This window comes from Lethenteron reissneri, chromosome 44, assembly GCF_015708825.2.
Source record: "Lethenteron reissneri isolate LAM-NWPU_2019-01 chromosome 44, ASM1570882v1, whole genome shotgun sequence".
Taxonomy (NCBI): Eukaryota; Metazoa; Chordata; class Hyperoartia; order Petromyzontiformes; family Petromyzontidae; genus Lethenteron; species Lethenteron reissneri.
The window spans coordinates 13,489,491-13,507,669 of NC_083822.1; the positions used below are offsets into that span (position 1 = coordinate 13,489,491).

Sequence of the window (18,179 nt, forward strand, 5' to 3'; positions counted from 1 at the left end):
GTTCACGTGTGATATATATGAATGGCTCAATTTGGGACGTGCGTACGTCTGTTAAACTTTTTTCGCACCGCACGTAGCCAACCGCGCTAATCGGAGGTGCGGGGGGGAAGGACAAAAAAACGAAACAACAACAAGCAGCTCTAAAGAAATGAGCTTTCAATCTTGGTGATGTAAAAGTGCATAGTTTCCTGTGGCTTCCTAATATTGGAAGGAAGAGCATTCCAGACGGCCGCAGAAGCAGCGCATCTGAAAGCGGGCGATGCGGTGACCGTCTTTGTTCGATGGTTAGCCAGAAGCCGCCGCCGCTGCTGCTGCTGCTGCTGCTGCGAGGGATTACAGGTACAGGAGCAACCATCCCACCCCCCCGGCAGACTTAATGCCCAATTGCAGACGCAGGCGTTGAGTCACCTCGCACCGCACAGAGACAGCCGCCGCAGCCGGTGCACCTTTGCATGTTTGAGAATCGATGGCGAGCCGCTCGTGCCCTGGTGCAGGACCACGCTGCTGCTCGCGCAGTATCAGCTGGTGCCGCTCATCACGTCAACCGCATTCGCTGGACAAGACCATGGCAGGTCTACTGAGTATTTCGTACGGCTGCTGATGTAGATGCAGAACAACAGCTACAATGTCACATTCAGGTGGCCAAGGCCAGATAACCGCGTCAGGAGCAGTAGCAGAGTAGTGAATTATCGCTGTCGTGTCTCCTTTGTATTTGTGGGTCGCGTTGTACGGTCTCTGTTGTGGACCACCACAGTCGCACGCATGCCAGTGGATGCCGATACCTGATGCACAAATGGAAAATGCAAAACTCTCCAGTAGGAGACGTCACAGCGATGATACACTACTCTGCTACTGCTCCTGACGTCATCTGGGCTTGACCAGCTGCATGCGACATTGTAGCTGTAGCGCTGCATCCACATCGTCAGCAGCCGTATGGAAGAAGACGACGTGGGGGTGACTGCTGGGCTCCTGTGGAGGAGCCAGAACCCACATTGGGCACTGAGACACAGCTGAGGATTTGTCCTGGATCCACAGCTGCCGTGTAAACGTCGTCGCGCAGAATCATCACGGGCGTGGTTGTGGGGTATGCAAGTAACTCGGCGATAACCCGGCAATACGCCTCCCTTCACATATTGGTTCCTCCACGTACAGAGTATTCTTTACAGAGTATTCTTTACATATCCCGTGAGCCACACGGACTTCTGGGGGCGCATACTTTCAGCAGCATCGGTTAAACAAGAAGCAAACTCCGCGCCGATTTGGACATGCAACGTCTCACCAGTCGAGCGAGGCTTGCCAGAACTAATCCGATCTAATTGAATGTTTACATTCAATTAGATCGCCTTCACTCATGGCGCTTGTCGTAGCTTACAAACCGGTGACACGGAGTGGAATGATGTAGTTGGCAGGGGCGTGCTACAAGGGTTGAGGAATGAGAGACAGCTATAGAGGATACTTAGGGATCACGACCATTCCAATACTTGCAACTCAAGGCATATTGTTTACACAAGACGTGTTGCAGCATGCTGTCCATCAACTTGCAGCTTCTCCATCTGCAGTGCAAGGCAAACAAAACGAACAACTCAAGAATGACTGAAAACTCATCGATCGTTTATCAGCTGTAGTTTGGATATCCCAGCGGGGTTGCCCGAATCAGCCCCCCGTGAATTGTTGGCCGCAAAAGCGAGATTATTTTACAGCGAGTCACTTGGCCAAAACATTTGCTCGAATTCCCTCCCTCCCTCTCTCTCTCCGTGCGCGCGTGCCGTTTGTCAACAGGCGACTACTGCGGTATCCTCATGGACGGCAAGGTGACCGGCTTCCCGTTCAGCGTCACCGACAACCCCATGTACTGGGGCTCGACGCTCAATTTCCTGGGCTGGTCCTTAATGTGAGGAGCGGTCGCACTCGCGTTTAATGTTTAATGTTTTCGTTTTTTAGTTTGTCGTCCTTTCTGCCCCCCCCCCCCGCATCTCGGCTTAGCATGATTCGTCAGGGTTATGGGAGCGACGGAGCAACTGAATATACTGTACAGCGAGTACAAATCCCACCGCCGACTTTCGCATTTGATACCAGGCAGTGACTTGAGAGTGTTCATTGTGTAGCGCTGTAGACGGGCTGCACTTACCTGCAATGGCAGACAGGGCCCATCAGGGGTGGTACCGGCAGGGGGGTCGCTTCATTCCCCAGCCCAAAAGCAGGAGGGGGCTGTGGGGTGTCCTGGGATCCCCCGGGACCCCCCCCCCCCTCCTGGAACTCTCTGGAAGAGAGGCGTGGCCAGAGACGGACACACCTGGGAGGTGTATTAAAGCCAGACCTCTCAACAGGTTCGGGGCCAGTCCAAGACAGAAGCCAGAAGACCAGCCAGCCTAGGACCCTGGGACCCCTGGCCCCTGCTGTCCTTGTAAGGGCCGGGGCTCTGTGGGCCAGTGGTGAGACCCTGGAACTCCCGGCCTGACGTAAGGGCCGGGTCCGAGGAAGCCAGTGGTCGGGACCCGTACATTGGCTGGGTCGGGTCAGATAGCCTCTTCTAGGTCAATCGTAGCCGGAGGACCTGAGAGCGTAGCCGGTGTTAGGCACGTGAGCCCGGAGGCTGTGTTCCTAGGTTGTATCAGGGAAGGGCTGTTGTCTGAGTGAAGGCAGGAACTGTTGCCTGAGTGAAGGCTGTGGACTTGCTTTGTGCGTTAGAAATGAACGCGTTGCCTCTACAAGTGGTCTCCAAGAACTCACGACAATTGCAATGTTGTCACTTCGCCAGGGAGAGACCTGGGGCGACTGTGACAACGCAAGGGATTTTGTCAGACTTTGTGCTTATTTATTTATTTTACAAAAATTGCGGACAACTGATACATGTTAGCGTCGCCGGCGCCACTTGCGCGCCGACGGGCCGACGTTGGCCGATCGTTGCGTTTTGCACCTCGTCTTTGCACCTCGTCTTTGCACCTCGTCTTTGCACCTCGTATTCGCACCTCGTCTTTGCACCTCGTCTTTGCGGGCGATGAGCCCTGGTGGGCTCCCTGCACGCCGGAGCTCGCGTCCGTGTTCTGTGCAAGCCGCGAGGGCCCAGAAGCGCACAGTCAACGCCACGGCGCTGGAAGCTGCCATTGACCTCGACTTATATTTCTTTCTCTCTCTCTGTAAAGCTCTTGGCTTCGCAAACGAACACGTCGTCGCATACCTTCGCTTTGCAACTATCGCCGTAATTCACGAGCGGCAGGCACGTACGCCACCAGCGGCAGGCGCGGTAGGCGCGCACCGCGGGGAAATAGGTCACCCTTTATCCCTCGTTGCTTAGCGTCCGTGGCCCTGGTTGCCTGGCGACCGACCGTGGTTACGTCCGTCGCCTCTCGAGTGCCGGCGGATTTTTTGGATCTTGAGCGGAAGACTGTGGGCCGCCACGCCGCGGCCGACCAGCCGCGTGTCGGAACGAACAAAAAAAATGGTTTTGTGAGCCATTCATTTGAAGGGAGACAAAGGTGACGCTTCCCCATGCTGCTGTGCGCTTTTAGGAATATTGGGGAGAATTGATGCCTCGTTGGAACAATGGAATGTCAACAAAACACGCGAGTGGCGCAGGCAGGAAGGAAATTACCGACTGTTGACAGGCTAATGGTTTTCTCGAGGCAAAATTTGCAATGCCTTACAAGAGGGGGGGTCATGTATTGTCAAGGATGTTGTTTTTGTTGTAAACAGGACAAGCTGGAATTTCGATTTAAAGCTTTCGTGACTGCAGGGATTCATATTCTTGGTTCTTTCGGTAAAGTCACGTAGAAGGGAAGTAATAAAATAATAAAACATAAATGTTTATTATGTTTTCTTTTTATTATTTTACGTAGAAGGGAAATAATAAAATAATAAAGCATACATTTTATAATGTTTTCTTTTTATTATTTTATTATTTCCCTTTTACGTGACTTTACCGAAAGAACCAAGAATAGGACAAGCTTGGTTAATTCTGTTTATTTGAAGTGAGATTCTGACCCCCTGATGCTTTGCAGAAGCGATAATCTTTAATTATTGTGTTTAATAATGATAAATTTGCTCAAATAGCAATAAAATAGGAATTGTGTTAAGATGTTCAAACACCAAATAGAAACCTTTTGCAAAGAATCAAATTCGCATTAACCATACACGGTACATGCCAAGCAAGCATGCTCTGACAATGCCTGGCTTTGTCTTGGGAACTGATTGGTCTACACCAGAGGCGGCAGCCTTCTTGAGCGCCTCGTCTCAACCAGTGTTAGACCAGAGACCAAAGACAGAAAGCGAATAGCACAACAGTTTAAAGATTTATTTGTTTACCTTCGTGCGAATGTTCAATTTATTTCACACCGTGTATAGAAAACGGTAAACACAAAAAAGCAGTTATGAAGAAATCAGGTTTCTGTCAGCGTATACCAGGGTTAAAATGGAATTAATACTTCATTTTTTAATCGCTAATTGTTTTAGTGCATGAATATAAGACGTGCGAAAGCCACGATGTTATTTATTACGAGACCGACTAAATTTAAAGTCCCTCATTCAGTGAACGTGGTCGGACATTCATGCAGAGCGGCCCCCACCTCTTCTCCAGCTGCGGATCCCTCGCCAACCCACAACCACTCCTGGCAAAAACCACTCCAACCCACAACCACTCCTGGCAAAAAAACACTCCAACCCAAACCACTCCAACCCAAAACCACTCCAACCCAAAACCACTCCTGGCAAAAAAACACTCCAACCCAAACCACTCCAACCCAAAACCACTCCAACCCAAAACCACTCCTGGCAAAAAAACACTCCAACCCAAACCACTCCAACCCAAAACCACTCCAACCCAAAACCACTCCAACCCAAAACCACTCCTGGCAAAAAACACTCCAACCCAAACCACTCCAACCCAAAACCACTCCAACCCAAAACCACTCCTGGCAAAAAAACACTCCAACCCAAACCACTCCAACCCAAAACCACTCCAACCCAAAACCACTCCTGGCAAAAAAACACTCCAACCCAAAACCACTCCAACCCAAACCACTCCAACCCAAAACCACTCCTGGCAAAAAAACACTCCAACCCAAAACGACTCGGCTTCGATTTCTGCTTGACAGCCAACACCAGTGATGATTACTTGAACCGGTCGTGGGCCTCTCCTAGATCGACTCAGCCTAAAATGTACCTAGTGAAATGGTGTGTAACATCGCCACTGAGGAGACAAAGGCGGTCGAGCGAGCTACTGGCCACTCACCCTCTCGTGTGCCGTGCCGGCCTTCATAGGTGCTGCTACTCGCTAACAGCACGCCAACAGTCTGTTAAGGCGACACGGGGGATCTTTGTTCTTAGTCGTGCTGGAAGTGCTGTGTGGGTGTTTAAGGGCGTGCCGTGCTGTGCTGCTGTGGCGGGTGCAGGCAGGCCAGCCCCGCCGGGAGCATCTTGACGTGTGGAGTCGCGATCTCCTACAGGGTGGCCATCGCCTTTGAAGGGTATGACGACGATGACGACGATGATGACGGTGACGGTGATGATGGTGATGGTGATTGCGTGCATGTGTGGGGTATATGGAGAGCGGTAGTGTAGCGGTTAGCGCGCCGCGCTATGAACCCAAGTTCGATTTTCGCTCACGGCCAACACCAGTGACGATTATCTGAACCGGTCCTAGGCCTCCCCTAGGTTGATTCAGCCTCAAATGAGTACCTGGTGCGGTGCGTAAAAACATCGTCACTGGGGAGACAAAGGCGGCCAGGCGTGGTGCTGGCCACCTACCCCCTCGTGTGCCGTTCCGGCCTTTATAGGTGCTTGCTGACAGCGCTTGCCCCAACAGTCTGTTAAGGCCATACAGGGGATCTTTGTCTATTTTGGTGATGATTGTGATAATGATGGTGATACTCGTGATGATGATGGTGCTTGTTATGATCATGATGATGGTAATGATTGTGATGATGATGATTGTGATGCACGCCTTCACGTATAGCGCCACGCGGATCAATCTCACGTTCGATTTTGAGGTTTTATAAAAAAATGTCAACTGGGGCAAAGGCTTTCTTTGCCGAGGCCATCTGTGGGGGTTCAGTTTAAACGTGAGAGGTGTTTTGTCCGATTGAAATCGTTGCTAAAAACTAAACTGAAACTTTGTATTTTACCAAGTAAGGCCCACTGAGCTACGATGTAAGCTCTGTTTTCAGAAGGTACCTGGTCACAAGTGATAGCTCCAACAAAGCTGCTTATCGTCGCGGACATTTATAGCAGCAGCCAAACACTCCCAACACGTGGTGACGTACAAACTCTACATACACAACAGGCGTCAAGATCGGGGTGTAACCAACGACCTCCTGTATACCAGGCGAGGGAGTTAACATCTCGTAGCCACCGAGTGAGTCTTCTGAGGACTAGGTGGCCAGATCATTCACCCGGCCGGTGTTCATCCCGTCACATTTTATCACCGTCACATTTTATCACCGTCACAGATCCGGACCGATTTGCCACCGATTCGTGGTTGGTTCAAGCACACATGCGGATAAGAGCAGGGTGGGATAAGATCAGTTTCAATGCATTCTTCTCTGTACTACTAGTTGATTCAATAATGACAAAAACAACAACTTTTTTTTGTTAAAAAATATAGAACAGAATGAAGGAGCTGTGTTTGTTTCTGCGCGTGCTGGAAGACGGACGTGGGGTCGTTATCCCACGCTCTCTTATTGCGGAATGTTGCGCAGACACGATGCGATAAAAGAGTTCCGTCAGCGCCACACGTGTTGTTCACGCGATGTTCACGCGATGTTCACGTGTCTTTCACGCGATGTTCACGTGCCGTCCACGCAATGTTGTAGGGATGTTCACACGTTTTCACGTGTTGTTCATGCGCTGTCCACACGTTGGTCACACGTTGTTCATGGTACGTTCACACGCGATGTCCACGTGTTGTTCATGGAATGTTCACACGCGATGTCCACGTGTTGTTCATGGTACGTTCACGCGATGTCCACGTGTTGTTCATGGTACGTTCACGCGCGATGTCCACGTGTTGTTCATGGTACGTTCACACGCGATGTCCACGTGTTGTTCATGGTACGTTCACACGCGATGTCCACGTGTTGTTCATGGGATGTTTACGCGATGTCCACGCGCTCTCCACGCGTTGTTCACGCGATGTTCACACGAGAAGGGAATGTGATTTTGGTTGGAAGTGCTAACGGAAAATGTACAAAGAGGAGGAGATTGTATAACAGTTGCGTAACACAAGCTGGTTTTGTCAAGGCGAAATTTGGTCGTAAATACTTAAAACGCGTTCAAACGTACGAAGGTGCAAATAATATGCATTAACTATAATGAAAATAAAAATATTCATTATTGCAGGTTGTAAACCCTCCCTGCTGAGTGCCAGCGCGACAACTCGTTAAAAAGACAAAGCAATTACAGGAATCTTGCCGCTGCTTTGCCGCTGACATATGGGTCGCTGCTTACACAACGTCGCCGACCTGCAACTCGCCCGTCTCTCTTCCACGCGTCTTGCGAGCTCAACATCAACGTGTCGGCTCTGGACACAGTCACAATGCACGGCCATTGCAATGACAATACAATGAGAAATAACTATATACCATCTAGAGTTGCGCAAACTGTTAAAAAGGGTCGTTGTGGCTGTGAGCTCGTCGTTGTTGTGTGCGGGTGTGCGAAAAGCCGTGGTGGTGAGTTGGGACTGTGAGTGTGGTGTTGGTGATGGAGTCAAGAGTGTGCTGATTGCTTCTGGGGGGTTGTACCAGAGGTGTGGTGCTGCAAATGAGAAAGATCTGTCTCCCAGGATCAATATTATGAAACGAGCCATTTGCCCGCCCAAGGACGGGTGTATTGCAGAAAATCTGAAACTTGCAAGCGAAAAGCAGCCCGCGACGTGATATATTCATTGCATCAATGCGTGTGCAGCTTGTAAGGGAGCGGTGACACAGACCTATTGCATGTAAAGGTTAAAATCCCTTGTTCATCACGACGTCCTTTTTACTTCGATGTCTCAACAGCGTGACGGAGATCGCGTGACGTGAGGGTTCTGCCTTCGTAGTGAGGGTTGTGAGTTGACGCCGAGGAGGGGGGAGGAGGCGCCTCGCCCCCCCCCCCATGTGGAGTGACGTCACCCGCTAATTATTATGAATGGGGGGGGATGTCCATTTGGAGGACGTCACCTGCTCATGATTATTAATGAGGGAGGCTGTTCGATGTAGAGTGACGTCACATTATTAATGAGGGGGGGTCCATTTGGAGGACGTAACCAGCTATTGATTATTAATGAGGTGGGCTGGTCGACGTGGAGTGACGTCACCTGCTCGTGATTATTAATGAGGGGGGAGGGTGCTCCATGTGGAGTGACGTCACCTGATCATGATTATTAATGAGGGGGGAAGGTGCTCCATGTGGAGTGACGTCACCTGATCATGATTATTAATGAGGGGGGGGGGGCTGGTCGATGTGGAGTGACGTCACGAGCGTTAAGGACAGCCACTGCTGGGTGATGAGAGTGGGTCGAGCGAGTGAGTGCAGGGTCACGCGCTCTTAGTCAGGGTGCTGAGTGAGTGGGCACTGCCGGCTCTGGGCGCCGCGGTGGCGAGACATTTGAGGCGTTGTTACCTCCCTCGCCCGGCACAGATCTTCACCAGAAGTGACCCGGCCACAAATTGACAAGCTCAATTAAGTGGCTTTCATCATCGTTAGGAGAAATTCGTAGCAGCCAAATAATGCGAACGCACGTTGATTCTGAATGTGGAGGGGAAACCCAGAGGGCCCTGTAGAGACACATCCACGCGACCACGGGGGGAGAACGAACAAGCCAACTCCAAATGAAGAGTAACTGCTTCTTTATTTAAATGCTTCCGACGCCACTTGATGATTGAATTTGTCACGAGCTGCAGGCTTCTTAATGACAGATTTGGGCACAGATCGTTCCGTGGGCTAAGCCAAAAATTATGAATTGGTACCGTCTGAGAAAAGCTACGACACATTTATATTTACAAGATCTCACCCAAAAGTGCTTTATTATTATGGAGAAAAAAAACCACATTTACCTGTTCGCTTTGAGATGGGAGAAGGCTTACGATCACGTTCTGATTAGATTTTTTTCGCTTGGCTAATTAACCGTAGCGAGTCGTTTTGGCATGTTGTAACGTATGTGATGTTTACATTGTCCGGGGCTTTTATTGTCGCGGCGCTCCTGCTGCTGTTGCTGCTGCTGCTGCTGCCGCCTCATGCGCCGCCTGCCTCGCATGCGGTGGCCGCGCTTGTTGTTGAATTTGTGCCGTGACCCAGTTTCCCCAATTGCTTAGATTTGTTGTTGTTGTTGTTCCAGCCCCTTCACTCGAGCCATTTACGAGCAGAGAAACGTGGGATTGAAGCGACGCTAAAGTGGCTCACGGGGCCACGCAGCTACGGGGCTACGCGGCCACGCGGCCACGCGGCTACGGGGCTACACGGTGTTGTGGCCACGCGGTGTTGTGGCCACGCGGTGTTGTGGCCACGCGGTGTTGTGGCCACGCGGTGTTGTGGCCACGCGGTGTTGTGGCCACGCGGTGTTGTGGCCACGCGGTGTTGTGGCCACGCGGCTACGCGGTGTTGTGGCCACGCGGTGTTGTGGCCACGCGGTGTTGTGGCCACGCAGTGTTGTGGCCACGCAGTGTTGTGGCCACGCGGTGTTGTGGCCACGCGGTGTTGTGGCCACGCAGTGTTGTGGCCACGCGGCCACGCGGTGTTGTGGCCACGCGGTGTTGTGGCCACGCGGTGTTGTGGCCACGCGGTGTTGTGGCCACGCGGTGTTGTGGCCACGCGGTGTTGTGGCCACGCGGTGTTGTGGCCACGCGGCTACGCGGTGTTGTGGCCACGCGACGCTCTGCAGCTGCCATCCCTGGTGACGACAGCAATGCCGATCTCGCACCCAGCAGCACCTTTGATTCCGTGTGTCGTTTTGTTAAAGATTTATATTTCGAATCGCTGTGCGGGCAATTAAAATTAATCAACTTTACCAATGCACATCGCGCGTTGATATCCGCGTAGCTTGTGTTTGCCTCAATATTAACTCGTCCCTTTCTTTTCGTTGTGGTTTTTCTTGTAAATCTGATTTATAAAATGCGCAATAAAAGCACGATGCCAAATTGGATCGTGCGTTGTCAAAGTTTTTGCGCGGGCGCACACCTCGTTTCAAAACTGCTCGACGCGAGCCGTCGATGTGTTGAGACTTGCACCGCCCTTGCGCCGGTCTTTGGTCTCGCACCGGCGGTGACACGAGGCCAGGGACGAGGCTGTCTTGGTTGTAGGCCAATCAGCTTCGAGGACGATGCGTGCGCGATTATCAAAGCACGTCTGTTTGCATGATTCACCACAAGCGTGAGGTGTTGTTAGCGCAGACTTACCCCGCTCCTCCAATTAGCACGGTTGGCTACGTACGGGCGCAAAAACAAGTTAAGCATACACACAGGCCTGACCACGCCTCGCGGTACGTATTTTTTAGCGTTGGAACATCTCGATACCTCCCGTGATTTTTTGTCGGACGTTTACGCGATCTAACCCCAAAAACCTCATACGGAGGAGACATCGTCTGCTGATGTATCAGCGTGGGCTTCGATAAGCACACATTCATTACTACCTCAATGTTTCTTTTCTTATAATTGAATGAATAATCTAATGTTTTTTTATATTGGTCATTATGTATGAAAAGATAGCTGCATTAATTCTCAATGTTTTTTTGCAAAAACATTTTCAGAAGAATAAACGACGTCATTATGAATAGTACATCGTTATTGAAGTTTATGTAAATTGCTGTTACAAATCAGATACCTTGAGCATCTAAATTACAACCCAACATTAAAACCCTGTACCAGGGAGACGTGATGTTTTACGAGGGGTATTATCATGTCGTGGGTGTGTGTGTCATGTCGTGGGTGTGTGTGTCAGTATGTGGGGAGTGGTGGCGCAGCGCTTAGTGCGCTGCGCTACGAATCCGGCGTCCCGAATTTGATTCCCGCTCACGGCCACCACCAGTGACGGTTATCTAAACCTGTCCTGGGCCTCCCCTAGGTCGACTCGGCCTCAAATGAGTACCCGGTGCATTGTGTAAACATCGCCATTGGGGGAGACAAAGGAGGCGGGGCGTGGTGGAGGATCCTTGTACCAGGGCCTATCTGGCGCATTGCTGGGCGTGGTGCTGGCCACCCACCCCTCGTGTGCCGTTTTGGCCTTCAGAAGTGCTCGCTAACAGCACTTTCCTCAACAGTCTGTGAAGGCGATACGGCGGATCTTTGTTTTGTCAGTATTTGGGGAGTGGTACTGCGGAGGTTAGCGCTGCACCGCCCTACGAACCCTGAGACCCAAGTTCGATTCCTGCTCACGGCCAACATCGATGCAAAGTTTGCGCTTCATTGGTACCAAAGTGAGCCCATGGGTAAGTCATAGTCGTTACCAAAATCACAGCAATTTTAGGCGAAGTCTACGCTCGAGATTCGTATGCCCAGAGGAGGAAACTGATGACATAAATATCACCACTTTATATAATGGATTTACTTATACATGGTGTTGGGCAGTGCATTTAAAGTTGGCAGGGAGACATTGGAAGACAAACGGAGAAAAATAATTGTCTGAAACCGCGAAGGACGTGTCCGGGGGAAAGGGGAGAAATCTGAAGATGGAATTACGTGAAGCTCATGGCGGGACCCCGGGGTCCCACAAGCCCCCGGCTCTCGCATGAACTGCGTTGCGACGTCATTCTGTGTCTGTTGAAGGCGAACGCTCCGGCGATTGATCCCTCTCGACGAGCTCTACACGATGCGCTAATCAAAGTTTCAAAGTTTTGTTTCTTCTGCGCATTCGTCCTAGCTGCTGCGCTTGGACGACACGATAACAGAACGATCCGTGCCAGGCGGGTCGCGGCGTTTGTGTGCGCGGTGGGACGGAGTCGCCAAAAATAAATAAATTAATTGCGATTTATTCGGGAAGGTTCATATGAAGAGCGCGCACAGTGGACCGATGAACGGAACGCCGCAAGCGATGGTTGAAAGCAGAGAGAAATGAAAAGAGGTCAATGATTGCCAATTCACTAAAATTGGAGCACCTCGTGTGAGAAGGGGCGAACCGTTGCTCACGGTGGAGATGGAATATTGAAATTAGTTTAGGAATTTTATGCCGAACTCCGTCGCAAACAAATGCATGCAGCCCCGCGCGACCAGCGCCTCTCACCCGCAGAGGAGGAGGAGGAGGCTCCGGGTCTCGCACTTTTACGACACATTCAGCCACGATGAAGGCGTGACGTCGCCAATATGGTGGCGTGCAGCGTGGTATCGACAAGGCTCGATTATTGCAACTCGCTGCTCTACGGGACGTCTGGCAAAAAAAACTTTAGCAAGCTGCAGCGTGGACAGAATTCTTTGTCACGCGTCATGACGGGGTACCGCGAGATCGGACCGTGTCCATCCGGTGCTCTTCCAGCTGTGTTGGCTTCCGATTACCAAACGAAAACATTAAGGTCGCGCTTATTACACACGGAGCGCTTGCCTCAAATTAAGCACAACACCTGGCTCGTCTCGTCAAGGAGCATAAACCATCACGTGAACTCCAGTCATCTCGCATCGTGCACTTTCAGATGCGCTTTTGCACAACAGATATTAGCAAGCCACTGGAGCTATGCAATTTGAAATACTAACTGAAAACGAATTATTTTAAAACTGCTTTTTATGAGTTTAACACGTAGCAGGCTTTCGCGACCAATATCATCGATAATAGATTTTTTTGGGTTATATCGCGTAAATATATAAATGTGTCGTTAAACCCGCCACCACCCAATACAGCCAACTAGTAAGGGTTGTCACGTAAACAGAACGTGCCAATTCGTCACTAGTACAGCACACGGGTGTGTTGGAGAGTCAAGCCACAACATTTACAAACGGAGTACGACGTTTCACCAGTAATAACAACTAGCTTCATCAGGCGACAGCCAGATTTATGGAGAAGTCTTACTGTTTCGTTCCTTATATAGAGGCGTAGATGTGACCACGCTTCTGCGCTCTTGCACAATGTGGGGGGGCGGGGGGTCTATTGTGTTTATTAAAATAGTCCCTCCAACGGTAATCCCTTTTGAAGTGCGTTGCCCTTTGTAGGCATGCATTTAAATAATGTATTATTTGATTATTCTGTTCCACGCAGCACTAAGATGGTAGCTATCCGAACTGTTAAAGTTATTTTGATTTCTTTCAATTTCGATAGCTTCTCTAATTAGTCTTGGCCAGTAGTTGCTAGTTTTGCACAGAACTTCAACATCAAAATCAATTGAGTGTCCTTGTTGGCACGCGTGTTCTGCTGCTGCTGACAGTTGCATTTGGGATAATTTAATATTTCTCTGATGTTCTTTTGTCTCGTGCTGATCATTCGTCCTGTTTGCCCAACATAACATTCACCACACATGCAGTTAATCCTTACACACCTTCTGTTGATAGCTTCGGTAATACATCTTTTGTACCAGATATTAAATTCTGTATTTTATGTACCGTGCCAAATCTTACTCGGATGTTTTGTTTTTCCAAACATCTGGCGAGTTTCTCAGTTACTCCCGCAATGTACGGCATTTTGATCGTTTTTAATTACTTGGGCAGTTTCAATGCTCGTGTTATTTGATTTGGCTTTGGCATCCAATGCCCTGTTGATTTGTGCATCATTGTAGCCATTCATTTGCAGCGGTTCTTTAACATGTTGAATTTCACTTCTCAGACTGTCACCATCTGACACTTTCTTAGCTCGATGAATGAGCGTCTTGATAAGAGCAGATTTCTGTGTGGGGTGATGGTGTGACTCTGCATTCAGTTAGGCGTCAGTAGGCGGTTAATAAACACTGTTATTTTACCATTTCGACAGCTTCATTCGCTTAATTCGGAGTTTCTCCGAATTGTCTTCACTAGCATTCCTCAAAAGATGCAGAGATTCAAAGGTAATACCACACGCAGTTAAAGTAACTCATCACATAAAGTCACTTAAAGCTAATCAAATACGACATGAAGCTAGTGAGTTGTGGCTAAAAGAGAGATTCCGGCACAATAGAAGTGAACTCAGTCACACTTCTAAATCACGAATGTCCTTACACGTGAGAATGAGTTACAGTGCCTCTACAGACCACTGGAAAATAATCGACACAATTACACAGCAATCAGCTGATAATGTATTTAACAAAACTAACACTACCCAAATTAACAAATTTGCTAGACTGACTAACAAACAACTCTGAACTAAAAATTAACATTTCATAAACAAAACGGTGATCAACATGACTAACGTTGAATTGATAATTGTTTTTTTACCCTTCTATCTGGCAACAAAACTGACACCTTTTTTTACAAGGAGTCATGTTTGCATAGACCACAATACCTGCAGTCATAATGCAAACAAAAAACATAACTGTGATAATGTGCACTGTCCTTGAAGTTGATTGGTCCACACCCGAGACAGCTTTCCTTAGAGCCTAGTCTCACATGGGTTGGACCAGACGACGTTGAATTATCCAGCGATATGGTTTCAGTCCGGTCTAAAGGTCTTAACTTTGCCGTTGCCCCACGTACAATCCCTGTCGATGAGGTCATTGCTGAAGTGGAATCAGCAGTTAGACATCTCCCCCACAATCAAGCTGAGATGACTCGGCATGAGGTTGCCAAAATGATTGAGAACAGAAAATTGCCAAAACCAAATATAAACTTCAGTGAAGCAAAAGCCTTAAGCCAAAACACCTCTACTATGGATGTTTGATTAGTTTGTTGTCCTTCCCCCGCACCTCCGATTAGCGCGGTTGGTCACGTACGGTGCAAAAGAAGTTCAACGTACGTACGAAGTCAACTCTGCCCCCTGGCAACAGCAACAGCAGCAGCAGCACAGCGTCAGGAAATGGGTCAAGAAGTGGGTCCATTCCTCCAAGCATGGCGGCATTCGACATTCCTATGAGACCAAGGAATGACCCAAGAATCTTCTTCTTGGTTCTTTCGGTAAAGTCACTTTACCGAAAGAACCAAGAAGATAAATCCCTGCAGTCACGAAAGCTTTAAATCGAAATTTGACCCAAGATTGTCAGCTGGTCGTGCTACAGAGCAAGCAATTGGATGGCCCTTGAGAGCTTTGGCGTTTGGGTGACAACGACCATCAGGCTTGCGTCTGGGTCAAGTGAGCAGCTTATGGCAATGTGCAATACGTGGAAGGAAATCAACAAAGTGTGTCAATGACGATGCGTGAATGTTAAAGATACCGTGACATGAACAGCTGTAGGCCGATATGTGCCTGTGCCGGATACTTTGATGGAAAAAAATCAACATGCTTCACCACATCGCGTTCTCGAGTGGTTATCAGGGCTCCCTCCGCACGCCCTCCCGCCCCAACTTTCTCCTGCTGCACGCACGAGCGCAAGAACGGCACATCGCACGCGACATCATCCAGTTTGTTTTGAACCAGTTTATTTAGACGTATAACAGCTAAGATGCCGATTTAAACACCTTACCATTAATGCAGCAATCTAATTTAGTATCGTATATCAGAGGCACTAAACAGGAGAGAAGGGCGCGTGTCACTTGGCTTGGGTTGCGTTCACTCTGCCATTGTACCGAGCGTTATCATGGTCACTCCAACCCCTCCGTAAGATAGTCCGCGCCTCTGGTGATCCTTTAACGCCGCGCGCGCGTGTCACCGTGACTTTGCGGTGTGCCGTTATAGACGTGACGTGGGCTTCTTACAGACAGAGCCTCTGTGCTCCTCTGCGCGCCTCTCTGCACGTCAAAATATGAAACGGGGCCGATCGGGAGTTGGGGTCGGAGGCCCGTGCCCGTCGCGCGGTCGCAAAGCGCCGTCCGTGGTCTCTCCGCTGCCGAATGACAGAGTCCTCCGTCAGGCCGACGTCACCGCCCTTGTTTGTGACGCGACGCGGGACTTCCCGCCTCGTGGTGAGGCCCACTCCGAGATGTTGACTCCCTCGCCTGGTGCGCAGGGGGTCGTGGGTTCCATCCCGACCCTGACGACGCCTGCTGCTGCTGCTGTGTATTTGTGGAGTTGGCGTGCCTCTCTTTCTCTCGCCGTGGTGGTCGCGTGGATTTTTCTCCGGGTCCTCCGGTTTTCACAAAGATGGTGGTCACCGCATTGCACGCTCTCGGATGTGCTCCTGTGGCCGTCTGGAACGCTGTTCCGATATTAGGGGTAGCCACTGGAGCGATGCACTTTTAAATCATCTCGATTGACAAACACATTTCTTTAGAACTGCTTTTTGTGTTTAGTTTGTTGTCCTTCCCCCGCATCTCTGATTAGCACGGTTGGCTACGTACGGTGCCAAAGAAGTTCAACACACGTACACATACCAGGCGAGTTAGTTAACATCTCTCCACCGCGGCGCTCTGAAGACCGGTGAGATTTTCTATCGCAGAGGGAACGTTGGCAGTAATGAGGGAAGTGTGGGATTCAAAATGTATCAAGGAATCAAATATTGGCATCGCTATTCTACTGCCTACCCAGGAAAGTCTCCCTGAGTTACCGGCGTCTCGTTCGGGAGTCGTCCAGACGAGATTCTGCGGTCAGGGGAAGATGCTGCTGCTGATGCTGATGCTGCCGCTGTCTGGAATCCCACTTGAGTGATTTGCAGGTAATGGTTTGTAATTGTGATGTTTGACTGACACCGGTTACATTGCAATAGAGGTTTCTGTTAGCTCTGGGAGGAAACGAGAGAACTCGGGGGAAACCGATGCTGAACAGAGAGAAAGAGAGAAAGAGAGAAAGAGAGAAAGAGAGAAAGAGAGAAAGAGAGAAAGAGAGAAAGAGAGAAAGAGAGAAAGAGAGAAAGAGAGAAAGAGAGAACGCGCAAACGCAGAGAGAGGGTCGCCCCAGTCAGGACTAGAACCCAGGCGCTACGTGCTGCGAGACGCAAGTCTTACCACTGCGCTGCCACCCCGTAGACAAACACATACATACACAAGTGCTTAACACCCGAGCTAATGAGTTCACATCATCGTCGCGGTGGCTAGGAGATGGTATCTCCCTCGCCTGGTATGCAGCAAGAGGTCGTGGATTCGATCCCGACCCTGACGCCTGCTGCTGTATATTAGGAGTCTGCGTGTCTCTCTCTGCCCGTGGTCGCGTGGATTTTTCTTTGGGTCCTCCGGGTTTTCCCTCCACATTTAGAATCAACGTCACGTGTTCGGAGAATTGAGCTGCTATGGATTTCCATGATGATCAGCCACTTGGAGGAGCTGCTATCATTCGTGGTCGCCAGGTCGCTCCTGTAGACGAGAGCCACGTAGATTGGAGGGCATTGCCTGGTGAACATAAACATTTGTTTAACTTTTTTTGTTTGAATTAAAGTTTTCGTGACTGCAGGAATTCATTTTCTTTGGATCTCTCTTTTTTTTCACCTGAAGACGATTGCTTGTGTTGCGATCGAAACGTCGTGATATTGTTATTAGTTAGATTACTTTTTCTATTTACGTGGCTTTACCGAAAGACCCAAAGAATATTGTTGCGTTTGATTCAGAGCCCATGGGAAGGTCATTCCCGGCCACAGCAGAAGAGCACGGGGCGATTTCCCCTTTCTTGTTCGGTTGCTGTGGGCTCACGCGTGGAGAGAGGCAGGTGCGCTCGTCAACACAGCCGATTAAATCTTCACTCGCGTGTCAGTACCCTCTATTACGCCTCCCAATTTCTGAATCTTGGGTTCACCTAATGCGTCGGTCATGAAAGCACATATTTTGCTTTAATTAGCACTCTGCAACATCTCTAACATCATTAACGTATCGATTAGCATTAATAGAACAGCATGTTACCGCTTCAGGAGGTGCTAATTCTATCTGCTTGGGATGACAAAATGAAATTACGTAAAATCTTTTGCGTGAATTGTAATCGCCAGTGGGTCTTCAACAGGGATGTTTGTTCTCTTGCCTGGGATCGATCCGGTGCCGTTGGTGTCAGTCGTTGTCACGTGTGTGCGTGTCACGCGTGTGCGTGTCACGCGTGTGCATTTCACGCAGTGCCCATGATTTTTATTAGTAACACTTTCAGGAGGCGCGTTGGGAAATCTGGAACGTGTGAACACATTCGGTGCAGTATGTTCCAATGCGGTGGCGAGATGTTGACTACCTCGCCTGGTATGCAGGAGGTCGTGGGTTCGATGTCGACCCTGACGACGCCTGCTGCTGTATATTTGTGGAGTTTGCGCTGAGAGTATTGGC

At 49.7% G+C, this 18,179-nt stretch overlaps 1 protein-coding gene across 1 annotated transcript in view; it reads left to right on the plus strand.

Moving 5' to 3' along the window:
* PEMT (phosphatidylethanolamine N-methyltransferase) overlaps positions 1-10,743 on the plus strand; it is a 33,896-nt gene extending 23,153 nt beyond the window's left edge. The window contains exons 5-7 of the mRNA XM_061569770.1: positions 1,780-1,891; positions 5,388-5,462; positions 9,308-10,743. Of these exons, the coding sequence (XP_061425754.1) occupies positions 1,780-1,891; positions 5,388-5,462; positions 9,308-9,362 (242 nt within the window). The 3' untranslated portion in view covers positions 9,363-10,743. The remainder of the gene's footprint in view (positions 1-1,779; positions 1,892-5,387; positions 5,463-9,307) is intronic.
* The last annotated feature ends 7,436 nt before the right edge of the window (positions 10,744-18,179 follow it).